The 27700-nt window shown below is 38.4% G+C and overlaps 3 protein-coding genes and 1 pseudogene across 3 annotated transcripts; 1 reads left to right on the plus strand and 3 right to left on the minus strand.

Moving 5' to 3' along the window:
* Window positions 1–1297: 1297 nt before the first annotated feature.
* Window positions 1298–13856, plus strand: LOC145215090 (atrial natriuretic peptide receptor 1-like). Its single transcript, XM_080083740.1, has 14 exons — window positions 1298–1490; window positions 2091–2163; window positions 3546–3651; window positions 5777–5947; window positions 7362–7507; window positions 8678–8874; window positions 9225–9380; window positions 9977–10160; window positions 11439–11610; window positions 11814–11975; window positions 12164–12294; window positions 12370–12515; window positions 12584–12678; window positions 12753–13856. Exons 1-14 carry the CDS (start codon window positions 1376–1378, stop codon window positions 13326–13328), a joined length of 2430 nt encoding a protein of 809 aa, XP_079939866.1. The 5' UTR covers window positions 1298–1375; the 3' UTR covers window positions 13329–13856.
* Window positions 13857–14629: 773 nt separating this feature from the next.
* On the minus strand, window positions 14630–15496 carry LOC145215384 (uncharacterized; annotated as a pseudogene).
* A 2240-nt stretch (window positions 15497–17736) lies between these two features.
* On the minus strand, window positions 17737–24118 carry LOC145212383 (uncharacterized). Its single transcript, XM_080080488.1, has 10 exons — window positions 23247–24118; window positions 23028–23080; window positions 22740–22902; window positions 22267–22406; window positions 21272–21428; window positions 20746–20927; window positions 20292–20481; window positions 18289–20045; window positions 18157–18219; window positions 17737–18086 (listed from the first exon to the last, which is right to left on the minus strand). Coding segments are annotated over exons 1-8 (1113 nt in total). The 5' UTR covers window positions 23249–24118; the 3' UTR covers window positions 17737–18086; window positions 18157–18219; window positions 18289–19819.
* A 74-nt stretch (window positions 24119–24192) lies between these two features.
* LOC145212384 (uncharacterized) lies at window positions 24193–27237 on the minus strand. Its single transcript, XM_080080489.1, has 8 exons — window positions 27154–27237; window positions 26930–26982; window positions 26430–26592; window positions 26212–26351; window positions 25806–25962; window positions 25181–25362; window positions 24887–25079; window positions 24193–24571 (listed from the first exon to the last, which is right to left on the minus strand). Coding segments are annotated over exons 1-8 (1098 nt in total). The 5' UTR covers window positions 27156–27237; the 3' UTR covers window positions 24193–24363.
* Between the last annotated feature and the right edge of the window lie 463 nt (window positions 27238–27700).

Here is a 27700-nt window from a genome sequence, read left to right on the forward strand (position 1 = left end):
AATTTAACCTTCGACACACATTTTTGAATTTGATGAAAACCATTGTAAGTTGTGGTGAAAAAACAAGAACTTACACGTTTTACGATTTCATTTACACAAGGAAACTAATTATGCACTTGCGCTAAATCTCTCTCGTTTATCACATAACATTTTATGTATGTTCCATATCGTGTTTGATAACACGTGGACATTTATAGGCAGATATGTGCCAGCGAGGCCGGTTAAAAGGTTGGGAAAGTCCCATGTTTTTTACTTCAGAATACGAAGTATCGCGGTCTTGCTCAGTGGTCTTCATTTCCGCAACATTGTTTCATCGCGAGTTTAGCAAACAAACTAAGCCTTTAATCGCGGGTTCGAGATTCGGTCGGTCGTCGGCGCCTCGCATAAAATCAGCTTAGACCGCGCCAGCCTCAAGCCTTTTTTCCTCCGCGAAATTTTGTGGTTTGAAAATGTTCGTTATTTTCAGAAGCGATTGGCTTTGACGCGGGGCCAAATCGGGCGGCTCTGGAGTTCGCGTGGACGTTATTTATAGCGGCAGGGACACGCCTTTGCTCAGAGTCGAGTGAAAAGTTCAGGCACGTGCGGTTACGGCATATGATGACAACCTGTGCTGTTCTTACACGCCTTACTAGCAAGATGTTAATCGCAGATAAGTCGTCACGACAGATAGACAAATATCATAGCACGGTTAATAGGAAACAAGTATTATGGTGTTAGAGTGTTTATAGTAAAAAGGTAATAAATAAATGTCTACTCAGCAGTAAACGAGGGTTTTTCACTTCAGGAAAAAGGAGAAAATTTGGAAAATATAAAAAAATACTATGATGTTAAAGGCATTTTACGCCCGGTAACACATCGAAAAATAAACAACTTTTCTTATCGCATTAAGTGAAGTCAACAGGCTGTGTAAATGTATATCGTTGCTATATATTCGCGTGTTGATATCATTACGGTTCGTAAAAATGCAGACAAGCGAGTGTAAACTTGACATGCTGTGCGAGTTCGTATGGTAACCGAAACATATCCGAATAAAAACAATTTTTTTTGCTATTGCATTTTACTAAAGGACGAAAGGCCCGAACCGGGATTCACGTTCGTCGTCATTCACACCACTTTGAACGTAATACCCTGAATTTTCAGTGGGATAATTTGACTTATATTGTTTACGTTGAATCCGCACGTATTTTGCGCAGGTTTTTGTTGTACAAACAACGCTGTGTTGTAAAATTGCGAATGTTCTAGAAGTATAATTTTGTTTTCGACCTTTAATTTTACATTTACTTATCCTTAGACGTGATCGTTTTAGGAAGCAGTTTGTATGTAATTTTGTTGTGTAAACCCAGCGACCATAGGGAAGGGCTCGAATCGTTGCGCAATGAAAAGTTACCAGGCGCGCTTCTCGACCACCATCACCGACCTTCAAACCGACAATTACCCGTGCGAATTGTACAAGGACCAATGCGAGAAACAACAACAATGTCTTGAAACAGGTAAATCTGTTTTGGTTTAATTCGAGCTAAATACATTCACTCTTTGTTTGCCAGTCGAGATTTTCGAAAATAAATTTGTATCTTTTTCGCAAAGTCACATTTGAAGTGTAACATCAGTCGCGTGTTTGCTACCATCATTTTCAGCGAAATAGCGCTTGCGAAAGAATACTCATCAACAGTTTCGATTTAAACCAAAGGCGAAATCGATGCTTCAATTTAAATCAGATTTACACCATGTAAATGGTAACATGTCTGGTGGGAAAAATGAGTTTCCTTAGATCTTAGAACAACTAAATTGTGGGTTTGGCACCATAGTAGGCCATATACACGTGTGTTAAACTCGCCACGCAGCCGCATTGTTACCGGCACGCGATGGTTAACAGCTAAATTTTCAAATTTTGTAAAATGATCGTGGTTTTAGGGTTATCGTTAGCAACAGAATAAAAATTTTTGCCTGGTTTGTAATGAATTTGGACATTTCCTGGGAAGTTAAAGGTCCAAACTCATCTGAAGGCGACCTTCGTGGATTAAAATATTAGGAAATAACAATGAAATATACATGCAATAGAAAGGCTAACCGTTTATATCTTTGTATTCCAGAGCTTTATTACGTCATAACCGCATTATGTGTGGTGATCTGCCTACTCGTCGTGGCGACATCTGTGTTGTACAGGTGAGTTGTGGTGTTAACCAATGCTTGAACAATGACAGCTGGTTATTGGAGAACAAAGCAAGCGTCTGTGATCGCAAACTGCGCTAATTGTTACCCTGGGATGAATAGAAAAGCGTGTGACACGACTTGATCCGCCATTTTGCCGGAACCTGCGGTTTGCCTAAATCGCCTTCATGTGCGGTTTATTCCTAGTGAGCAACAGTTTTTATGTCGATAACACCACACGCTTCCTGTGAATAATAACCACCGTCTCTAATAATAGAAGTTCATGGTTATGGGTCGGGAAGGACTTTCGCATGAAAAATGGCGGCGGTGATCCATGCGCTGTAGCTTAAATGCAATGCATTGAGTAGTACGAGTTTAAAGCACATCAGCCCGAACTGGTATAAACAGGCGTTTTTGTGGCATTTAATTGGGCCCATAAGTGATATAAACACCGTCATTCGGATTTTGTTGCTTGAGAAATTGAAACAAGCTCATTAACTGAAGTAATGATTAAACCAATTGGTGTGAATTTTTATAAAATTTCTGAAACAGACAAATTAACCCTTAATGTACTGCTACATGATATTTTACGTTTTAACCTTTTTAAAATGTTATTACATTATAATGTAATACTATATGCCATAATAAAGTGGCCAAAAACAAAACAAAAAATCTGATCAGCATACATTTTGCCAGTTTTCGATATAGGCCGTAGTTTCAAGTAAAATAGCCCACGTATTGTTTTGGTTGGTCTGATCCGATTAAAACTTTTTAGCGTGGACCACATTGTGCAACATAACAACGACCTTAAGGTCAAACAAGTTGGTTTTCATAAGACCACTGTTGTAATGCGGTGTGTGCTATACACAAAATATACCTCTCAGGTCTTGTTCCGAGGTTACGTCACACAGTAACAAACTCGTTTCGACAAAGCGTTGCCTGTTTAGGGATTAAAGCAAAAGTAAAATGAACAGATTGAACACCATTGTCTTTCGCCACAATGCAAATTCAACGTTTTAAGTGCGAACCGATTTTTGTATTGTTCTGATGAATCACGCCATTGAGTCAAGTTTCGCTCTTCTTCTGCAGTTAATAAACCGTTTCATCGTCGACAATTATATTCGAAAATTTGTCAGTAACATGGCTTTTATTAACTTACTGACGATAGAAAAATTTGCCGCCTAAATGTCAATGAAACAAATCCATTTCGTATGTAAATGGTTTCAAAACGGTTTAAAACCACGGTTTCCAGTCCATTATATGTTCTTGTCCTTTTATAGTTGACGTTTTGCTTCGCAATTAGTTTAATCTAAAGAGCAAGCTAGCGATTAAAACAACTTTAAGCATATTTGCTCAACAATGACGTTTGACTAATATTTTTCTATTTATTTTTACAGATGGTTTAAACAGGAACAAAAATTGCGTATGACGATGTGGAAAGTGAAGTGGGATGACATTTGCTTCGATAAAACTAATTGGACCCCCTTAGAAATTTCCCACGATGTAAGCATACAAATATGGTTATGTGTGATTTCCTGTAACGCTATATTTTTTCTTAAACAAATAACCGCAATGGATCCTTCCACTGTTACAGTTATAAAGGATTACACAAACGTGTCAAAAGTTATTCTGTCAAATTGTATTTAGTTTTTCAAGTTAATATGAGTACTTCCTGGATGAAAATGTTTTCGTGGTGTTGAAGTTTAACAATCAGCAATATATAAACGGTTAACCTCAAGTTTCCAACGACTAAACCGAAGCTAGTGCAAGACTTTGGGTTGGTTAGGTCGAATCGTGCAAGTAGAAAATCAAAGGTCGAGTTATACATGTTACTAGGCAAACATTTGATCGCCCACTTAAGGGAAACAAATACCCGCAAAAGTCCCGCTATCAGTAGCCGTTGTTGACATGTCCGACCACTAATGGGTGCCGACAGAGATGAAAAACTACTGCAACAGTAGAATACTTAAACACAGTGTTGCAACAAGCAACTCGGATCAGGCTTTATGTGAACGTAAATATAGAGCCAGATTGTGAAAGAGATTAACAAATGGTAAACAAAAGTGCCCTTTGTTTATCCTTTAAATCGAGTTGTGTTAATTTATAAGTTGAACTCGATTTGTCCAATCCTTTGTTTAAGATCAAAACTTCAACTTCTTTCAAGGTCAAAATAAAGGGCCCAAAAATTTCATGTAAACAAACAACCTTACGCATACATAAGAACACGTTGATAAATCAAATCGACATTTAAACTGAAATGGCTTTGGAAAAAAGCAATATCTAATCAAATGCCATAAATCAAGCACATGAGATCGTTGTCTATATGTGCATCATGTTAATTTGGATTTGCTTTTGACTTCTAGGAAATAGTTGAGAAAATTATTCAACCCAGAGGAAGCACAATATCAGGCCGAATATCCAGGGTTTTAAGAGACGGTCGTTATGGTGTAAGCAGATTCAGTTTTGTTTACGAATCACGCTCTTCTAATTGGCTTGCAACTTAATTCCTGTCCTTTTGTGGCGTTTACATTAAACTGCCGTTTGGCTAATTCGTGCGGTTATGTATATAATTTGCTCAAAACTCCCCGAATCACAGGGCGTTATTTACATGGTGAAATATCGTGTTATAATGTCGATATTACCAATTTGCTTGTAATTACTTCATCATGATGTATATCCAACGTTCGTTTGATCCATAAAAGGCATTTAGTGAGTCACCCAAGGCTATCTTTAGCCACGCTTTTGAGATTCTTAACAAATTTACATTAGAGATGACTCATGGATATCAACCTTCCGATTAGACACAGACCTTGAGGAACGTGGGGGCGCCGAACTTGTATGACATGCGAAGTGCAACAAGCTGAGTCATTGCATATCAGCGTTGAAAGGATATAGGGTGACACAATATTTTGGATAAATTCGCAGCGAACCCAATTGTCGTGGCATAAAATGTTCAGACCGGGCCAGACGCGCCTTCCTGTTCAATTTTGATCACAATAGTAAATTAATTTTTACCTTCATTTTGCGTAAAGAACAACTGCGTGTCCATTTTGCATAAAAAACAACATCTCATGATCGACATCTCTGCAAAACAGTTTTACTTCAGTCATAGGACTTAAAGATCCGATGAAGACCAAAACAAAAACGCATGGTAATATTGAAGCCTAACGTTTAGGTTACATATTTTAACTACACGGGTGTAACTTGCACAAAACTTCTACCGAAGTTATTACGAGCTAACATGCAAAACACTCGTCGCAAGAACCCTTATGGCAGCGTCAAAATCAATTGCTTAATCTGAAATCATTCCTCAACAAAAAACTTACAATGCGACAAGTTGCGATGAATGCGTCTTATACATCGCAATTCTGCATGCATTGTGATGCAATAATACGGTTTCATGATTTTTTATGCTCAATGCTTGAAATGATTGTAATGTCATAGTAATGAATCGTGCTATCATTTTGTGGTCACAACTCACTACGAGGCTAAATTGACACGAAAACTTTGATAACGCAGCATTGCCTAAAACTGTTTAATAAACGCGTTACTGAACTAGAAATGGGTCCCATCAAAGTGGCCGCAATCGTAATTTTATCTTAACAATTAAACGATCAGTTACTTACAGATGAAACCCAGAAACGAAATTCCCGATCATCGAACTCAAATAATGGGTGGGAAGAGATGCAAGAATCTTCACACGGCCACTGGACATTACAAGGGTCACATTGTGGCGGTCAAACGGCTTCGAGCGCGGAGAATGTCCTTGGAGAGACCAAAAATATGTGACCTCGATCAGGTACACAAAAAATTGGTAACAGCAAATGATATGCTACGCGGCTGGATGTGGATTAAGATTCCCGAAAAAAAAAACGAGTTCGCACTAAATACACGTTATAACGTGGAGATAACTGGTGTTTTTGGTCGGACGATAGCACTTGTTCGCTTTCGTGGAAAAGGCGAATCTTCCCAATTAAACAAACTTCTTGCGCTTTACATATGTTGCGGGCTTGCAGCGGATTTTTTGCCATGAAAGGTCGAAGGTAATTCTGTGCTTTGCCGTATAAAGCTGGATTGGGATCTGCTCTGCGGTTTCACAAGGCACTTTGCGTGGCACGTGCAGACAGCACAAATAGAGCGATCTTGTACCGGGCTTCCGTATTCATTAAAGAGTAATGGCGCCGCGTTCGTGTTTTCATTAGGCTTGTAAACATTACATGAACCTCTGAAGTGCGGTAAATCGGGCGAAACGTCAACAAGCAATCCTCCCTTGTGCGCCTACGCCCTAACAAAGTCACGTTTCCATGGCACCAGGCCCCTCTTGAAGGTCACACCGACATTGACAACAATTGAAATACAATTTCGCTGGAAGATTACATCGCAAACATGCCAATTAAGTCCATTGATCGAAGAATGCGGTGGAAGAGTTTCATTTTAAGACGAGACCTGATTGGTCGTGTCCTTTTATGGCCTTCGTTACCCACAGAATTTAGGTGGAGCTGCTTAAATAGGTTTACGCCCTGCAAGGCAGCCGATGTAATCCCATTTAAAACTTGTAATTTCGTCGCGAATATTTCAGAGCAAGAGTTCGACGCTGTCAAGCGCTTTATAACAAATAGATCATGCAATTCGAAACGAACTTTTTAACGAACATCGTGCATACGTGAGCTCGAACCAATTAACAGCACAAAACAAGGTACAGCTTCGTTGGGAATCCGTCTCTTCCCGGGAAAAATACATTCAATATTCAAATGCCTGATATCATAAAGACATAAAGTGACAATGTAGTGACATAATCGATTGATCGACTATTGCCTATACGGTGGCACTCCTCCACAAGGTTTTGGGAGTCAAAAACACTTTTCAAAACAGTTTTAACATTTGATTTTTTACCTAAACATGAGAATATCCGTGTGATTTTTTTAAATGGTCCCTATTTGACCAAATAATCGACAAAGACAAAAAAACTACCGTAGGCATAAACAAGTATTTTAAAAGCAGCATTCGATCGCTTGTCCAATTCAAACACAACAGAAACCATTAATAATGTTAAACTAGTCAAGTACAAGTAAATAATCGTATAATAGTTTGGGTTATCCCGTTGTTACAGCATACCTGACACCGGCTAAAACACGCCGCGCATCCTTCGAATTTTAGCAATGATTTACCGTGTTGCGCAACCAGGGCAATTAACACTCGTTACTCCTCTGCAGATTTTTATGCTGAACCACGAGCACGTGTGCAAATTTTACGGAGCCAACTACGCCGGCACGTACGTCACCGTTTTGACGGAGTATTGCAGCAGAGGATCGCTGCAAGACTTACTGAGGGAAAACGGTGAATGGGATGACGTTTTTAAGTAAGTTTGTGATCGATATGCCAAACTGGTAAAATACTAACGCGTATGAATATCTTGAAAACATTGCATTGTACAGCACAAATGTTTATCGGTAAGGGGTCGACAACAGACTTTTTTACTTACGTACCAACAATTCTCTAAATTATGTACCAACCACTAATTTCCTATTTAGTGTTTGCGAAACTATTCTGTTACCCTTCCACCACTTTTTCTAATTTCAACTTACAATCAATACAAACAGGAATATTACATTATTTCGTATTTTTAATAGGTGCTTAATTTCGTTTATGGCGACATCAATACATTTTAGTCAGCGTTTCAACATTAGTCATAAAGCTATTAAAATGGCGATGATAGGCAAGCGAGTGTTTTGTTTTTGTTTAGCTAAAAAAAATTCTTACTCAACGAAAATGTTACATAAGTTGTTTTGGAGAGATTAATATTAATTCACTTGAACTAACAACAAATATGATTTTAAAACATCCATCAGAAAGCATTTTTTACTTGCGGTCGAACTCAGCCGAAATTGTTCGCTCTTTTGGGCAAATTTTCGGTTTCGGCCTGAACCGTCGGAGTAGGTTCGGTGCATCATTAGCTTCAATACAACAACAAAGCTCGTAACAAAGTTACACAATAGGCCCGGAATGTCATGACCGTTTTCAATCCCTTTTAATTACAGAAGAAAGTCACTTCGGGTCGCTTTGTTTTAAAACGCGTCGCAAAATTAAAGCTTCTTTATTCCTATTCAAAATCATAAGTACTTGCTGACAGCACACAACGGAATTTGAAGTGACCGAACACAGTTCAAAGTAATTGGCTGAAGGTCAAAAGCGGGACAGTTTTGTGCAGCAGATTAAGTGTTTCAATGTCGTTAAGACGGAAACATTTTAAAAATCTTTGTTACGTTTGTATATATTTTATATGGCAATGGGACCAATGGCTACTTGGAAAGGAAAGAAAACACGATTGGTACCAAAATTTTGTTTGTTGCTAAAACCACTGCAAAATTATACAGCGCAACCGGATATAAGTGACAAATTCAAAATGTTACCAAACCCCCATGTCGATATCGCAACGGTAACAGCTTACTCAATCACCATTCATACAGTGTCAAAAAGTTGTATTCGAGCAAGCTTCTGCGTCAAAGCATTTAACGAATAATGATCACAGGAATTCTCTGATTTTTGACATCGTCAAAGGAATGATGTTTTTGCATCGGAGCAAAGTTCACTCTCATGGCAACTTGAAGCCGTCTAACTGCCTCATCGACAGCAGGTTTATGGTGAAAATCACCGACTTCGGCTGCATCGGACAGCGACTAAAGACCACGAGAAAAAATAACAACGAAAAGACAAGTCCATATTACAGTACGTATGTTGGCGACTCTTAAGGTTTTGAACAAGTGCCACTTGTATGAATATGAGTCCTGTACATGCAATTTTTGACGACAAAAACTTTAAATAGTGTTTATATGTTGTGGTATGTACCAGGTCTATGCAACAGGTAGATTTCTGATGTTAAAAACAAGCACACGCTGATTGTGCATTAGGTCAAACACATAAATTCACAAGTAAAACGTAAGTTATGTCCATAATTAAAGCCAACTATACTATGGTATTCCAAAAGATCAACGTATTTAAAAAAATGCTATTGACGTGTCATTATATCATTAATTATTTTCAGCAGCCCACTATTTAAAGTTGTCCCATTTACCCAGGAAAACTTTGGACAGCACCGGAGCTCTTGCGCGCCATTATTCCTCCTAACGAGGGAAGTCAGAAAGGTGACGTGTACAGCTTTTCAATTATTGCACAGGAAATTCTCTATCAGCGTGGAGTGTTTTATCGAGGAGAGGACGCTTACAACGCAGAAGGTAAGATAAAATCATGAAGCTAATTGACCCTTTATGTTTGTTTGAACTATGAAGAGTTTAGTGCACGGGTAAATCGAAAGGCAGTATATATTTTGTTAAACCCATGGTATATTTTCTATTTACTAATGAGGTTTGACAATCAAAGTGATCTGTTGACTTTGACAATTGCTTACAACTTTAGGACCATTACAACTTTCCGTTTTACCGAGAAGCTTCCGAAAACAAGGCCCCGCTGCTATATTTATATTTTTTGAAACCATTAAGTACTTCACGTTAATCTGCATCAAACCGTAAACATTTGGTCGCCTGTGTCGGTCCAGAACATGATTTTGGCGAAATTTTGTTTGAGGTTTTACCATCTGTGTTGTAAATAGACAGAAAACAGAGAAATGGTTTCGCACACAGCGCTATAATTTCCTCAAGTGTAGCGTAAACATTAACATCGATTAACGCCATAGCTAAGAAACTGAGATCCGCCGCGTTGTCGGGACCAAGCACAATCCTCCGTCAGCAAAATCTCTTTCTTTTGATGAAGCTTGTCTCAAAATTATGCCATTTTTAAAGCAGACGATATTAATGTGGAGTTTTGGTCGTAGAAATTGTTCAACGTGTAACTTCACCCCGTTCCGACGAGGAAATATTCCGTCCATGTCTAGAGGACGATGATGACGTAGTAATCGACCCCTTGTGGCGAAAAGTTCTGCGCAAGAGCTGGGCGGAAAAAGCGAAAGACCGACCGGCGTTTCACGAAATTCATCAGATGGCTGGAACGTTACAAAAGTAAGGCCTAAAAGCGCTCAAATCTTATTTTCATGTGTAATTGTGATAACCACTGCAAAGGATAAGGAATAAACGCATAAAAAGTAGTAAATTTGGTTGCGACAAATAGGCTTGTCATATCTACAAACATTCAGAAAGATTTATACTTTTCATAACTGTTGCCCGGTGCCAAACGCTTATGATTTCGAGAAACTATAAATATACATGTAATATTGATTGACATAAAACAGGTCAAGTCAGACGCACGCAGAGCAGAAAATCAGACTTACAAAATCCCACTGCGCAAACGCTTGATACTAAGTAGAAAACCACGCACAACACATCATCATATTTTAATGGGATATTTCGACATTTTATGATCAAAGTGTAGCATCACCGAAAATATGTGCCATGGCCAGGTTCTAACCCATATAAGCCCGATTAGTTTATTATTTGCAAGGTAACATCCTGCGCACTTGGCCATAGCGTGACTCATAGTTCTTAGATTCCCTTCGTTAGTATCGTATCTATTTTTACAGCAGTTTGCGTGTTTAATTACCCCGTTATTGCCAGCGAAGTGTAGCTCCGCCAGTCACAGCTCGCCTTGGCGTTAACAGGCACGTGAAGTGGTTTGGTCCTGTGTAGCATCAGGTTCGGCAAATTAAGCTCATCAATCGCTGGCATGTTTACTACAAGGCTGCGCACGCGATCGGCCGTAGATGTCACCTTAAGCTTCAGTACTAAGTGGCCGACAAGATTCCCAAATACGGATCACGACTAAATAAAGAAACGCGCGTAGCTGAGCTATGGTATGTCGTTAAGAATTTTCCCACACTAAGCTAAATCTACGACTAGGTTGGTCAATGGTTTATTATTCAACAGCTTATAATGGCGTGTTGAACCAAATCGCATTACACGACCGCTAACTTGCAATTTATTTGGCTTGTCGAATTCTTAGAATCGCAGCTTGTTAGCAAGGCTCAAAGACAATTAAAAAACTCGATGACAGATTGTGCTTGGTGATAAATCTGTAGCGACACCATGCGATAGAATATATTTATGCAAACTAATAAAGTTTATGTATTTATGTATGGCGCAATCATGGACGATTAAAATATTTCACCGAAAACCTTCAAACAAAATAATTTAACTAAAGTATTAGGAAACCACTACGGTGCAATTTGACAAATGCGAAAGCAATACAAGCATACTATTTAAAAAAACAATCCATGCAAAACATAAACGTAGTGTTAATAATAGAGCAAAGACATTTACCACGCGGCTGGTTCTATTTCACAGAGACACAAACTTGTTCGACAACCTCTTGCAGCGGTTGCAGCAGTATTCGTACCGCCTTGAAGAACAAGTAGAAGAAAAGACTGAACAGTATAAAGCCGAGAAGGAAAAATCGGACAGTTTATTGTATCAGATGCTTCCTAAACCCGTGGCTGACCGACTAAAGCTAAATACGGTCAGTAAATTCTCATATTTATTTTTTCACTTCCGTTTTAAATCCCCTAATTCGGATTCTAATTCTGCCGAGGAATTCGATGTTGGCCTAATTACTCGTTGCGGTAGAAGTACCATGAAACCGCGGTCAAATCTTAGGAAAATGTCGAGTAATTTCAAATTTGTCTGATAAAGTGAAGAAATATTTTGTATTTTTTTTGTTAGGACGTGATGCCGAAAAGTTACGACAGCGTAACAGTGTATTTCAGCGACATCGTTGGTTTTTCAACGATTTGCCACCAAAGCGAACCTTTGGAGGTCGTGAAAATGCTTAACGACCTTTATACGATGTTTGATCATATCATTGAGGAATTTGATGTCTACAAGGTAAAAATACTCACAAATTTAGCGTCTAAACTGTATTTAATAATGTAACCCGATATTCACAACTTTTTTAAAAATGTTTAGTTAATGCTTTGGTTTAAAACCGAAACCTACTACGCGTACTCCAACCTGGGCGACCGCCCAAATCGCCTAAAACCTGGATAAAAACAACATTTTTTCTGCGTGTCTAGGTCGAAACGATTGGGGACGCATATATGGTTGCATCTGGGCTTCCTGACACAAATGGCAATCTTCACGCCAGAGAGATCGCAAGAATGGCGTTATCGCTGGTCGATAGCGTGGCAAATTCATTTGTAATTCAGTAAGTCCCTATGAAAAGTAATGACAAACTATTTCTCTTAACTTTCGTTCGAAACAGATTTTTGTTATTTTTCAGACATATGCCAGAAACACAACTAAAGCTTAGGGCTGGCATCCACAGTGGCCCTGTGGTGGCAGGAGTGGTTGGTCTCAAAATGCCAAGATATTGTTTGTTCGGTGACACTGTGAACACAGCAGCACGAATGGAACAACACGGGCGAGGTAAGCACTCGTAGAGTGTGTATCAAGTTATTTGGGATAGTTATAACAGCAGTTGTGTTGTTTTTCAGAATTAAAAATCCACGTTTCACCGAGCACCAAAGAAATATTGGATGTATTCCAAACTTTTCGACTCATGAAGCGTAAGGACAGTGTTGTACTCAAGGTAAGTGAAAATAGTAGCAAAAAGTTTAACGCCACACATTTTACCAGTTTGTAACAAAAAATCTATATCTTTAGGGACTGGGAGAGTGGAACACTTGGTGGCTGCTCGGAGAAGAGCAAGCAAATGTTGCTACCTCGCCCCAAATCGTTGACGTTTCAACACTAGACCTTGTAGAAGCCCAAAAGTTGAGACTAGAGTCGACTACGTCCACTGTGATGAGTTCATTGCCAGACTCGCCCACAGGCTACTGTGAAACCGTTTTTACTGTGGAGAACGAGACTGTGGAAGAAAGTGTCGATGCTTTTGAAGAAACCGTCCCACCCTGTAGCGAGGCAAGGCGGGGAAGCGGCTACACGCACACTCCGCGATACAAACGTTCAGTATTGTCTATTTCCGACAAGAAACGACGATTGGGTACCACTGCCCGTCCGCCAGTAACAATATCCTACGTTAGTGGCAACCCTTGCTACAAACAAATGGTAGCGGAGGACGGAGACTCAGACAAAGAGAATTCGATTCAACAAGAACCGAAAGTAAGACGAAACGGCGTGGACGAATCATCTACGCGGCGTCACAAAGCCATAGGCAGAGACAGCGGAATCTATTTGGCATTTGATAATGGCGGCTGCGTTACGGAAGACGACACTTGAACGGGCGGGAGTAATTAGTGGGACGATTTGCACGCGCATGATGATTACACTATGCAACACTTGCGCCCCTCCCGTGCATATGTTGCGGTCGCGAAGCGCGCCCAGCCAGTGCGACCCGTTGGAGACCAATTAAGCGAATAGTTTCAAGCGAATGTCAAGTGGAAAGGCACTCCTTTGCACCCGCATATATGGAAATAGACAAACTATTACCGATGAACAACAGTCTCGAAACAAGCCCATTAGCCAATCACAACTGTTCTTACTGGATGAACTTATATAACATGAAATTGGCAGCTCTGCATACTTTGAGCTGAAAAAGCTTATTTCTGGTTACACCGTACGTAGCACAAAAAGATTTGATGTACAATGTGAGAGCAACGTTGCTTGCCATACAAACACGTACCCTATGTTCTTTTGATTTATGTACTCAGAAATATATATCTATATTACTTGCACATCCTTATTCCACTTTGTTATTGATCGAAACATATGAGCAATATTTCAATATATTTACACTTTGATACTGTTGATTATGATTTGCAGATATACGAAACGGCATTTTAAACTAAGCATTACACTTTAAATTCGCGTTTCAAAGAAAAACATAACAAAACATTTCTAGTTGATTCAACTCGGAACCTACACCCTAATACGGACCAAAACCTACACCAAAACTTTAAATGTAAATTATGATTCCTCACACTCAAACAACTGCAATTTTCGAAACATTTACATTTGGTGGACATTGAACGGCTTGTTTGCACATACTTCTAATTTTTGGAACAGATTTCAGAAACTAATAAGTAAACTTACCTTTAAAAAAGATATGTTAGTTCAAAGATTGAAGTGCACTTGCAAAAGCTGTTGTCAAAAGTCCCAATTATCAAACATCAGACCTATAACTTGCATTAAGCGGTGTAAACAGCAAGCAAAGAAAGCAGCAAGCAAGATAACAAAACGTTCGACAACTAGACAAAGGTGCAAATGCAATACCTAAAGCGTGTCCCGCTGTAAAACATAGAAATTATGTCCACCTATTTTGTAAAGTAAGCTTAGTTGTTTTGTAGACGAGGTTGGCGATTAACATGTAGTTTTGTTTAACAAATTTGTCGTTCAACTGGTGTAATGCTGAACAAAATACTAATTGTTGTTTTTAAGAACTTGTATTTCGCTAACGTTTCGCCCACCAGAACGGTAGGGCTTCATCAGAGCAATGAACGATATAATGCGAGCACAACAGGCGAAAATGCACAAGCGCAGCGGGATATAACGTAAAGTAATTATAAGAGGATAAAGGCTTATCGTGATGGGTTGAGTGTGCTATATTGTGACAGTGCGTAACTAATGTCCGATATTTGAAGAGGAAGTCGGACGCAAAATGTCGCGGAAAACTGGGCTGAGGTTTTTGCCGTCGTTACGGTTCAAAACATTTGGATTAGAATTTATGAGGCAACTTTCAAAGACCAATCTTTTCGACCAATTAGGTTCCTGTTTCAAAACTTGGGCATCGTTCCCATTAATGCGGTGATCACATACAAAAACGTGTTCGCATAAGGCGGACTTGTTAACATCCATGTTTCTGACTGCCACTTTGTGTTCCTTGAGACGTGAATTTAGATTCCGCTTAGTTTGACCAATGTATACCATCTCACAATCACGGCAAGGGACCTGGTAAACAACTCCTGTACGATGTTGTGGTATAGTGGCATCTTCTGGTTTTGGTAGAAACTGCCCAATAGTTTTAAGAGGTTTCATTGCCACTTTTACCCCAGCATCATTCAGGATTCGTTTTAGGCGCTCCGATACACCCTGGACATAAGGTAAGCATGTGAATGATTTAAACTGTCTGTTTTGTGAGGTGGTTGTGTTATAGGTCAAGTGGTGTAAGTTACGCGGGAAACCGTTATTCTTTAACACGCGTGCGTGTTTGTGAATAACCGTATCCTTGATGTGAGTTGTGGATCTGTTGTAAAGCGTTTTGGCGACTGTAAGTTTTTGGTGCCGTGGATGGTGAGACGTGTAGTGTAGGTAGCGGTCAGTGTTCGTGGGCTTCTTGTATATGCCAGTGGTGAGCCTTTGATCTGGCTGCCTGGTAACAGCCACATCTAAAAACGCAATGGTATCGTGTTGTTCGGTTTCCATGGTGAAAGCTATTGTAGGTGATATGGTGTTCAGGTGTGTGTGAAATGTGTGGACCATGTTTCTGTCGATAATGACGTATGTGTCATCAACGTATCGAAGCCATAGACGTGGTGGTGTGTGGAAAGTTGCAAGTGCCTTCTGCTCTATGTGTTCCATAGTGAGGTTAGCAAGAATAGCTGAAATAGGAGAGCCCATGGGTGTACCAAAGATTTGTTTGTATATTGTGTCTCTATAAGTAAAAACTGTTGCGTTAAGACAAATCTGTAAAGCTGTTTGTATGTGAGAAAGATCTAGCCCGGTGCGTTCGTGTAGTGTAGTGTCGTGTTTGAGTTTGTCCAGAGTGACCGCGAGTGCCAAATCGGTAGGTATGGACGTAAACAAACTGACAACATCAAAAGAAACTTGGCATTCGCTTGGTTTTATATTAAAATTCGAAATAGTTTCTAAAAAGTCCAAAGAGTTTTTAATTGTTGTAACGTCAGGAATTTGCGCGCCTGGTACCGCGCTGGCGTCACACTAGAGAAGTCCAATTTCTGGAAACGCGTGAATTTATTTTACACGTCAACACGGTTCAATACGACACGGTAATCACGTCACGTTCACGGTAGACACGACACGACCACTGATCTCTATAAACCCTGGATTGCGCTACTGGCCGTCACGGTTGAAGCAAATTGAAGCGTAATGGCGGCTGCAAAAGGAAGCCCCAAAAATGCATTGCGGGCAATGGGGAGAGAGTGGAAAAATGTCGATAAATTTTGTTTAAGGCATTTTTGTGGCAGATATGATCAGTAGTTTAATAGGACGCATGTCTTCCAGTGTCTAATAATCAATAAATATGCGTAGATTGACTGTGAGGTGTATGTATGTGTACTGGAAATTAAAACGTTTTTAAGTTAGTGTTGAAATAAATCTTTACTGAGTGGTGATCAATGTTTCTTGTGCAATATAAGTAATTTCCGTGCTTTTTTAAGTATTTAGGACTTAAATCCAACAAGATGGCTATTTTTTCATACAAGGTGATGTGATACTTTGTATGACATTACCTTGCTTATCCAAACTGCTTGTTTTTGACTGTCATCAAACTCCAGGAAATTTTGAGGAACAAGTGGTTTGAACGTTTTAATTAAAAACACAAAATAATAATACAATTAATATTTCAACTATTTTGCTTAAAATATTTTTAACAGTATTTGACTTTTTTTCTTGATTGAGTGCATTTGATTTGGGTGTTTATTACCTATTATAAAATTGGTGTTATAAAAACTTTAAAAATTCTCATGAAGTTGTTTCTAAACATTTCAGACACAATAGGGTTTATGTTTCTCCAATAAGCAACATGAATTGTCTTAGGTAAAGTCCACTGGAAATGTTTTAGTTTCTTCCCACACCCTCAAGCTTCACGACACTGCAAGATTACAATACAGCCTTTTTCTGCAACAAATACACTATGAAGGAATTGGAATTACATTAAATATTTTTTTTGTGTGTACTCTTTTACTAGGACTAAGTATGTCTTGTAATCATCTCTGAAACATAGCCTGTGACATGATATGCTGCACATTTTAAACTTAATTAACAACTTTGAGGTTTTTTTTATCTGGTGAATGCACTATCTGTTATAATGGGATCACCAATAATAGTGATGCATCTGACAATAAACGCAGGATATCTGTATGAACTTGCCAATATAGTGCATTTGTAATCGTTGCCTTCATTCCTGTTTTGCAAGAAAGAATTAAGTGTTGGAGTGTTGTGCAGGCATGTTTTTTTGCAGGAAATTGCATATTGAATGGAAATGAAATGGAAATAAAACAATATGTCATGATTCTGACTAAAATAGTACATAAATAGGCATCTCATTTGGGTGTGAGGTCTTAAATGCATTTATGTACATGTATCTCTTTGAGATTTTGGAGTTTAGTTAAGTTTGAGAATTCGAAACATTTTACCAAAAATTTATTCTACACATGTTGGTTGCAAACTGAAAAGGTTACATTAAATAAGCTAAAATTGAGCATACTAGGTTTACAGTTTGTAGCATACAAGTAAAAATGTTAAACCTACTGCAACAAACTTTAAAGTCACATTTTAGTTCCAAGACTTTGGTGACAATCAAAAACAGCAGTTTGGATCAGCACAAGATGATGTTAAATGAAGCATCACATCATCATGTGTGAAGGAAAGAGCCATTCTTGTTGGATTTATGTCTTAAATATAGAGGAACGCATGTAAACTACTCATATTGAACCAAAACAACATTTATTACAACTCAGTAAAGATTTATTTCAACACTAACTTAAAAACGTTTTAATTCCCAGTACACATACTTACACCTCACAGTCAATCTACGCATATTTATAGGTTATTACACACTGGAATACATGCGTCCTATTAAACTACTGATCATATCTGAAAAAAATCGCCACAAAAATGCCTAAAACAAAATTTATCGACATTTTTCCACTCTCTCCCCATTGCCCGCAATGCATTTTTGGGGCTTCCTTTTGCAGCCGCCATTACGCTTCAATTTGCTTCAAAAATCACCAAACCGTTCAACGGAGTAGCTCAATCCAGGGTTTATAGAGATCAGTGGACACGACACGACACGGTTTTCTGCAAAGAGAACATTCACTCAAAAATGGGAAACAGAAATTAACTTTATGCCGGCAGAAATAAAGCTTACCAGAGTTTTGGACCAGGGCAGCCTATCAAAGATACAAATATCTTGAAATCGTCAGAAAGCATTCTACACACATAAAAAACGATAATTGAAATGTACGGCAAGTCGGGCAACTGAAATGCAAATCAAGCTTACCTTGCAAAGGCAACATTATTCCTTTTCGTCAGAGTTTTTAAGTTCATAAAGCACTACCATCTATTAATGACAAACAAATTATATTTAGTCACTTTCATTACTTTGTCTAACGGCTGCAAATTCAAGTCAGCAACTAACGAACTACACGTGGTCCAAACTAAACTCAATACTAAATGGCCAAAAGCACAGCATAGAGAAATAAACTACAATGATATTGTTACGTCGTAGCGGATTCGGGCATTGTGGTGCAATCACACCATATAAGATGTGACGTAGGTTACGGTTGAGTGATTTACGATGTTACAATTGTGTAATCGGAACGACCAACGATAGGCGAGATTATGGCGGCGAGAAATTTTGATAAATTATAAGTGGGTGAGTTTACGAAAGAAACAATAGGTCGCAAAGGGATATTATCTTGATGAATCTTCGGCAAACCGTAAACTTTGGAAGTAGTCCGTCTGTGCTTCTGTGGTGTATTCTTGGTCGGTGAGACAGTTGTCCGTGCGTAGTTTCCAAATGAACTTGTTTAATTCCCGTTCTATGACCTTCAGCGGATTTTTTGTTAATCGTAGGTATACCGAGCTGTCGTCCAAAAGTGCTTGTGCCTTGTGTTCATATTGTTTCCTATCCATAACCACTGTGCAATTTCCTTTGTCCGCTTTCAAGATTGTCACCGATTCATCCTTTCGCAGATCACTTAGGGCGCGGGTCTCTTCCGGAGACAAATTTGGCTTGGGCGCCGTGGATTTCTTCAAAACCTGCGCAATCCGACTCCTAGCCAAATCCGCGGCAGCTGCGTTGTCGTTAGCGAGCCCTAGCAGACCCGCCTCTGCAGCACCAACCATTTCTAGGATAGGAACCTTCTTGGGTGCAATTGCAAACCCGTGGCCTTTTTCCAAAACACTGTGTTCCGCTTTGGTTAGAATCTTAGAAGAAACGTTAACCCATCTTTGTTTGCTGAACTTTTTACCTTTCCTTGTAGTTTTTGTCTGCCGATCTTTTTGTAGCGCCTGGAGCTTCTTTTCATGTACTATGGAACAACCGGCTGCGGTCGACCTTTGTCGTTTCGTAGCATACACATCCATACATTGCGGTGTTAAAACCTTCGTGAGGTGTAGTTTTAAGTCTTTGCAGCGTAGTTTGAGTTGTCCGATTTTTTGATGTGAGCTGGTTATTCTGTCTTTGAGCAGTGTCCAGCCACACTTGCGAACTATCAAAAACGACGATCTAGATTTGTCTGGAGGAGATAGGCGAAGGCTTTTAGGTAACATAACGATAGACGATTATGTATTATATGATATTGAGTTTCCTTACTACAAATCATTACCAATGTGCAAAATGGACTACTTTCTGACTACAAGGTTCAATAAATGTCCTTTGTGGACTAATCTGACTATACGACTGTAAAAACTTGTAGATGTATTTCAAATTTATTGCGAATTCTGGATTAATGATAAGTTGATATGGGTTGCAATAATATTCAACGTGTATAAGTTGAAGGGACGAGTAATATGTTGTGGGAACATGATTAGGCACAAATTTGTTTCGACTTTTGTGAGCAACAGAAAACATGGCGCTTGACTTTACAGACGCCTTGACTGTCACTCCATGGCCCGCACCCAGTATTATTGTCTCCCCACGCAGTGGCACCATAATGCTCGAAGTGAGTGTAACACACGCGTCGGGCATAGCGGGCTTCAGCTGCGTCGTTCCCAATCTCCACCCAGTCATGTACTCCTTGTAAGTTGGAGTCACTGAACATGTACATACCAAATGTAAAACAGTAATCATGTTGCTTGAAATCAATTATTGTATTTTTTTGCCATGTACTTTTATTGGTATTAAGTGTGTGCAAATGCGATCTAAAATATCGTCAATTTGTTAAAAGGGCGCGGACATAAAAGTTGAAGAAACACAAGGCTAGACTGTTGACGTAAAACAAAGTAAAAGCAGTCAAAACTCTTATAGTTTGGAACGTTATATTATTGTATAAACCTTACATTATTGGAGTCCAGTTGTCACCCTGCAGCACACCAGTTAAGAGAGGAATTCCGTGAGGGCAAATTTGGTCACTTGAACAAAGATCACGTCCTGGTTGTGCTTTGCAGAAGCTTCGAGCGCTGTCCCATGTCATAGTTGGTTCCAGTATAAAGTGGTAGATGTTGTACGGGAAAGGTCCCGGCAAGGTTTCTGTGTAAAATTGTTTTACCATAGAACAATATTAGTTGTAACAGGCCTAGTTTTTAAACATAGGCCTAATTATTTTTGGAGCCATGGTTGTGTGGTGATTTGTTTCGAATAACACATCGCATAAGTTTTGTACATAACCTTATAACTACTAATCATATAATACCCTTGACCACGATTTATCTATACTTTTGAATTTTATGTTAATAACCAAAGTTATCTTGTGCAAGAACCATATAATCAAAGATTCCTATATTATCTTCCTACCAGGATCACTGCTAGGACAGCAAATAACGTAGCCTTTATGGGGGCAAGGATTTTCGTCAGTATTCCATGGGCTGCATTCTCCAGTTGTGGTCCCCCATGTTGGAAATCCGTGTTGGGCTACGTGATTGTAGCAGGTCCTACCATGGCTGTCTCCGATCTCGACCCAGTTATTATAAAGGTCTCTAAAGAAACAAACCTAAAGATATACTTTTAAAATATAATTGCAAAAACTAAGTACAAAATTTACTAAAGCTCCCAGACAAAAATTCAGCAAAATCAGGTAGTTGGTTCAATTCGAATGCATGTCAAGAAAAAAAAAATTAAAAGTCTTCTACGCTTTCCAAAACTAGACAAGCTGCATGTGGAATTATTTGTCCTATACCTGTTTTGCACCTTTGTTTGCTATTCTTATTGAGGAAATTTTACATTTTTTGGTTTCGCTTGATCAAAAAAAGTTATAAAAGTGCAAAAGTTTGTAAATATAAAAGGGGCTTAATGAAACAAATATGAATTCTTTTAGTTTTACCGAATTGGAGCCCAGTGATCACCGGAAATTACGTTTACAAGATCGAGCTGACCATCAGGGCAAATCTCTTCGTACTTGCAGAGATCTTGTCCTCTCTCCAGGCAATAAGAACGAGCTGTGTCGTATGTGGTATATTCCCCATCCAGCTTAACACCGGCTAATTAAGCAGTTGAAATCGAATCAATTATTTTCAAAAAGGCAACAGAATTGTGCACTTGTATGAAGTTATTATATTAAATGGCCTTTGGAACTTTCCGAGTGCAAACCTATTACAAAGGTCCCGGCTATTAAACAAAACCTCGTTGAACTAGTTTAACACCTATAGTTTGATGATGTATAGTTTCCGGGACATGACGTAGCAACATTTGATGTTTTCCGCAATCAGGATGTAATTTTTATTATTAAAGGTACAAACGGTTGCAAAAAACCTCGTCGCGCATTTGGAATGAAGTCGTTTGTGCAACAGCCAAGTATGACGGGGAATTTTGACTTGCAAGTGTTTGTATTTGCACTTGCAGCCAATGGTGCAATTTAAAGCGGGTTTTTCCAGACCTTCATTTTGAAAATAAACTTCATTAAATACAGGCCATAAAGACGATAAAACTGCACATGAAGTTTTTCAAAAACTGGTTATATATATATTTTTTTATAAACTGGTTAATTGCTTACAAGCAATTTAGTCTTGTTCGTTACAGGAACACTAAAACGAAAATTATTGCGAGCGGGATAGAATAATAAGATAATGTCCTACTGTTCAACAAATATACGCTTTTTAACAATGATATTTTTATAGCTCTTTTCGTTGCACAAACGGTCGTTGACCCTTTTTCCGATTTGTAATCGTACCCATTTCCGCTATCAAACGTTTAAATTTAAACCAAATGTTTTGAAATGGTCAACCAACGGATCTAAGCTTAGTTATACTTAGTTATAGTTATAAGTTATAAGTAACAGTTATAAGCTTAGTTATAAGTAACAAAAATCGCTGTTCATACCACAGCAGAGAATGATCTTTTTGTAGGGACAAGATCCTCCGTCGCAACCTGATAGACCCCAACTCGGTTGCCCGTAATGTTCAATGTGTCTGTAGCAAAGTTTGGATCGCCCAACTTGGGTCCAGTCGTTGTACTGGTCGCTGAAATGAAATGTTTTTTTTTACCAAAACAAAAGGAACCAATATAGACTATTGTTAAAATAGCATGGAAATGTAAACCCACAAAAATAAGATATTGTATAACTTCTAAATGCTTTTCGTTTTGCCTGATTTAAACTAATAAGAACCAAACACAGCAGTCTATAGTATAGAGACTCTATACGTTCAAGTTGGGTCAGCAAAACTAAACACTGCCCTTACAAAATCGTATATTTCTCAAAATAACAATCAATAATTTACAAACAAACTAACAATTTTAGGTCCTTTGCTTGTATGAAACGCAATACAAAAAAACGGCTAGGAATTGCAAATTACCCAATTGGTACCCAGTTGTCACCAGTTAGGACTCCGATCACAGGGGGGTCGTTGTTCGCACATATTTCTGTGTGTGTGCAGAGACGCATTGCTTGCTTGTCGCAATATTCCGCCGCGGTTGTCCACGTAAGGACGTTGGGATCCATTGCTCCTTGATAAACTTCTGTATAGGCAAAATCATTATTCAATTTTGTTGTTTACATAGGAACAAATAAAGTTATTTTCATTTAAATTCAACCAAGCTGGGTGTAGACTAATTGTATAACTCCGCAAACCGTATCAACTTACTTAAGGCAGTGCAGACCTGTAGGGCAGAGACCAAAAGAACACTTGAAAACAACCTGAAAAAAGTTCTGCATTGTGACAAGTTATTCCATTACCGTCATTGTTAAATTAACGCCAATACTTTATTGTGAATGTACATAATTTCTGGACAATACCAATTTTAAAAAGTTGAATTTTGTACAAGTAAGATACAACATTTTACCAAAACCATATCGCACTTACATTTTAAAGTTTCACGTGATTGCTATCAGGTTTCAAAACCACCTCGAATGGCGACATCAGTCGGCAAACAACCGCCTAAATAGGAATGGGGCGAAATCCAAAGAAAAAAGTGTTCCCGTCTGACTGGAACAACACAACTTCACAAAAACATTTTTTGAAGACAATCGCTCGCCGGTTGAAATGTAGTAAAACTTTTTGTCACTTGCCTGTATTAATACTTACAACAGAATATTATAACGCATATTGTTTAGAACCGCATAGACAAACTGTATAAAGTGGTAATGATTTGTCGGCTTTTGCTGAGTTTGTGCAGGTGACTTGCATTAAAAATTTCAATTATTTGCCTATGACAGTGCATGATGCAATTGAAAGCAATGTCATTAGTGTAAACCAAACATAATCTTTCAACCAGACTTGAAAAAAGTGTAATCTTGCATTCAATATCGGATGACCTTTGAAATGTTGGAATCACATCTTGCTCTTTTAAGGTCTTGGCGCAAACTGTGATAAATCTGAAAACAAAATTGCATCAAGGCAACTAATTTATATTAGGAATTGTGATCAACCAAAATTAGCATGCAACTAAGTTTTATAAATTGTGTAATTTTTTCATGATGAACATAATCCAACTTATGTTTTAAAATATTAAAGTGTGTAAAATTTGTTTAATACAATCATATAAGCATACTGCATAATCCCTTTAACTTTAAGCTTTACGTGCGTCTCAAAAGCACAATCTTTCGCTGGGATTTTGTGTTTGTGCAAAATATTTGGTAAGGTATTAATTTAATAGGTCTAAACTGAGGTTTAGTGGTGGACAAATTCATTTTATAAATGCTTCATGTTTAATTTCTCTTCCTTACCGTCCGGACATTTTTGACAAATAAAGGTATAAAAGTCGAGTGCAGATCCAACGGGTTCTGACAACAAAGCAATTAACAACGCCTGAAGTGTATGCAGAAGATTTATTTGTTTATGCATTTTCAATTACAAAATGACAACATTGTGCACAATCCAAAATGGTGTTAAGAATACGCATTAAAATCATTCTAATTACATTTCAAAACTAACAAGTTTAATCATCCAAGGCTGTATCAAAGTCTAAGCATAGATGCGGTTAGTTAGTCTTTGCAGAACAACAAAACACGTGACGCTTAATTTTACAAACACCATTTTCATCACTCCAGCTTTCACATCCAGTGGTTCCATCTCCCCAGGCGGTGGCGCCATAGTGCACTTTGTGGGTAAAACAAACCCGAGCGGCATCTCTGGCAACATCGTTGCCAATCTGTATCCAGTCGTTAATGCCTTCCGGGTTCGAGTCGCTGAAACAAGTAAGTAACCATTAAATTATGTTTAATTTATGCATTTAGGTTTTGTTTTAACATCAACTATGATGTATTTTATAAGCGAGTACATATTGTAGACCCAACCTAACATAAAATGGTTTAAGTCTTCGTTATTCGAAAAATAGGCGCAAAAAGCATAAGCACGATTAGATTGTGTAACTAGGTCAGCATCTTTTAGAATATGTTAAGAGTAAATAGTCTTAGATTACTGCAAAGGCACCATGAGATATTACAAAACCTTGCAACTATTCTATGAATTGATCACAGTAATTTACTGTTTAGGTATCTTACACAATAGGTGCCCAGTTGTCTCCCTGCAGTACACCAGTCAAAAGAGGAATTCCGTTGGGGCAAATTTGAGCACTTGAACACAAATCACGTCCTGGTTGTGCTTTGCAGAAGCTACGTGCTTTGTCCCATGTCATTGTGGTAGGTTCCATGATGAAATGATAAATGTTGTATGGATAGGGGCCAGGTTCCGTAGCTAAATTATCAAAACATTTACATCACCAAAAGTGTTCTTTTTACAAATATTTTTTTACATTCCTTTCTTGCAGGAAAGAAATTAATTATATCAATACTCACCAACATCATCGCTTGGGCAGCAAACGACATATCCTTTATGAGGACAAGCCTTTTCTGGGGTGTTCCATGGGGGACAATTTCCGGCTGTAATACCCCAAACAGGAAGTTCATAGTGCGCTTTGTGGTTGAAACAGGTTCGACCCGCCGAGTCCCCGATTTGTACCCAGTTGTTGTAAAGGTCCCTGTGGGGTTTTAAGAAATGTAATAAAAAGACACTTTTTTCCCATGTGTTTTGGTTGCATTAAATTCGGTTCAAAGTGTGGCTAAAATACTTTTACGAATAAATTTAAATGTTTGAGCATTTACAGCCACCACTACGACAAAATAAAGAAATACATTAGTTTATTGTTAATTAAGGAGACTTTTGTAGCTGGGAGACAAATCGTAGATAAGTTACATTTTGTATTTTTTAGTAAACATGAGTGCAATTTATCGCAGTAATTCTAGGCCAAGTAAAAATTGATTTCTGAAAAATTCTTTATAACTTTTAAGTGGTCGTTAAACTTCTCTAAACCATTGGTACAAAAACTTTTAGTAAGTCAATAACTAAATGTGTTATGGTGACGATGCAATGGCCCTTGGCCCCCTACAAAGCCGGAAGTTGTCAATATTTTTTTAAACTTACCGAATTGGAGCCCAGTGATCACCAGGTATCACGTTAACCGCTTCCAACTGACCATCACTGCAAATTTCGTCGTATTTGCAGAGGTCTTGGCCCCTCTCCAAACAATAAGAACGAGCCGTGTCGTAAGTTGTATATTCTCCGACTAACTCAACACCAGCTATAAAAAAATGGATGCAGTTTTCAGATGGTGTACCCGTACTCAGACGAGAGGAAAAATGTTGAAATGAAATAAAATATATTTCTGATACAGAGAGATATTGTTGACATATATAACATGAAAGGAGACTTCTCACCAAACGATAAGGTCAACAGAAAAACACAAAGTCAGCATTTTCATGGTTACTTTGCTAATGTTGACAATCATTAGCAACAATCGCATGATAAGTGATTGTTTGCAACATCTTACCGCAACAGAGAATGTTTTTCTTCCAAGAACAAGTGCTTGCTGAACATCCCGAAACCCCCCAGCTAGGTTGTCCGTAATGTTGAATGTGCTTGTAACACAGTCTGTCTGAGCCGACCTGTGTCCAATCGTTGTACGCATCCCTAAAAACATGATTTTAATCACAAACCCTGTTTACTGCTTATTTTAGTTTAGTAACTGTTAGTCGCACTAAATCGTACCCAATTGGTACCCAGTTGTCCCCCGTAAGAACTCCGATCACAGGAGGGTCGTTGTTCGCACATATATCATTGTGTGTGCAGAGACGCATGGCTTGCTTGTCACAATATTCCGACGCGGTCGTCCACGTAAGGACGTTGGGGTCCATTGCCCCATGATGAACCACTAAACAAATAACAAGGTACTCTAACTAAAAAGAATCGTTTAAGACTGGATTTATTTTAAATTGTTTTGTTGGGGAGCGGGTAGAAAATGAAATTCTGTTCTGGGTGGTTAAACAACGGTCTCAATCAAAATGTACAACTGATAAAGCTAGTGTTTGGTTTTTTAGCATTTAGTTTTCGACATCGCATAATTAAACTAAGGCGAAAAGTGTCGCGTATAGTATAATCGCATGTTAGGAAAAATAATCATTTTTTTTAAGATACAAAAATTACAACATGAAAATAATTCTTATATTGGCAAGAACATTACATTTCGTGTAACAATACATTTAACTTACTTAAGGCCGATGTAAGTTGAACTGCAACGGCAAGAAAAATACTTTCGCAGAACCTAAAAATAAAAAAGCAAAAATTTGTTAAACCGTCTTTTTCGAACAGTTTTGTTAAACAAGGGAATGTAATTATCAAGAAATAATTTGAACAATAGAAAACACTAATGACTAAAACAAATAGTAGAAAAGTAAAAAAAGAACACGAATAAAATAAAAACTGTAGTACTTACATTTTCGCAGTAAATTCTTACTTGTCAATGAAAACCTTCAACCTTCAGGCTTCCTTTGCCAACAACTCAGGGGCTTAAATATTCCTACTGCCTTTTTCGGATGGATTGAACTCGGTTTACATTTTGGCCTACACATGTTTGGCGAGATAAAGCGGTTGTTGTCTGCACGATCCACTTTTCGAGGACTTTAATGCAGATAAATGTCGAACACTGCCAAACACAGTTTCGATCCTCTAGTTTTAAAATTGATTTTTTCTGCAGCAAAGATTTGCTTTCCAATCTGCAGTATTTGTTTAAACAATATGCCTATTCAGCAGTTTTCCAACAGAATTTCCAAATATGGCAACACACGTTATAGTTCAGTCTTTAATAACGTTTCAAAGATGATAATCAACCGCAAGGTTAAACCACATTTACTATCTAACCAAGTACCGAGTGGGTGTATCGAAAACACACATAACAAACTGTTGAGTCTTTATGGCATTGTTTTGCTTTAAATTTGTTTCCCAGTGCGCAGCTATAAAATAATTAAAAGTTTGAGGTAGCA

This window comes from Phallusia mammillata, chromosome 2 (genome assembly GCF_965637545.1).
Source record: "Phallusia mammillata chromosome 2, kaPhaMamm4.hap1.1, whole genome shotgun sequence".
NCBI classification, from domain to species: Eukaryota; Metazoa; Chordata; class Ascidiacea; order Phlebobranchia; family Ascidiidae; genus Phallusia; species Phallusia mammillata.

Coding starts and splice junctions, on each gene's coding strand:
- LOC145215090 (XM_080083740.1), top strand. CDS start 1,376: ATGAAAAGTTACCAGGCGCGCTTCTCGACCACCATCACCGACCTTCAA. Junction 9,381..9,976: donor GGACGCTTACAACGCAGAAG/GTAAGATAAAAT, acceptor TTTTGGTCGTAG/AAATTGTTCAACGTGTAACT. Junction 11,976..12,163: donor AGGAATTTGATGTCTACAAG/GTAAAAATACTC, acceptor CTGCGTGTCTAG/GTCGAAACGATTGGGGACGC.
- LOC145212383 (XM_080080488.1), bottom strand. Junction 22,407..22,739: donor GACAACTGGGTACCAATTGG/GTAATTTGCAAT, acceptor ATTTCATTTCAG/CGACCAGTACAACGACTGGA. Junction 20,482..20,745: donor CTGTCCTAGCAGTGATCCTG/GTAGGAAGATAA, acceptor AATTTTACACAG/AAACCTTGCCGGGACCTTTC.
- LOC145212384 (XM_080080489.1), bottom strand. Junction 25,363..25,805: donor GATCACTGGGCTCCAATTCG/GTAAGTTTAAAA, acceptor AAAACCCCACAG/GGACCTTTACAACAACTGGG. Junction 24,572..24,886: donor GACAACTGGGCACCTATTGT/GTAAGATACCTA, acceptor TACTTGTTTCAG/CGACTCGAACCCGGAAGGCA.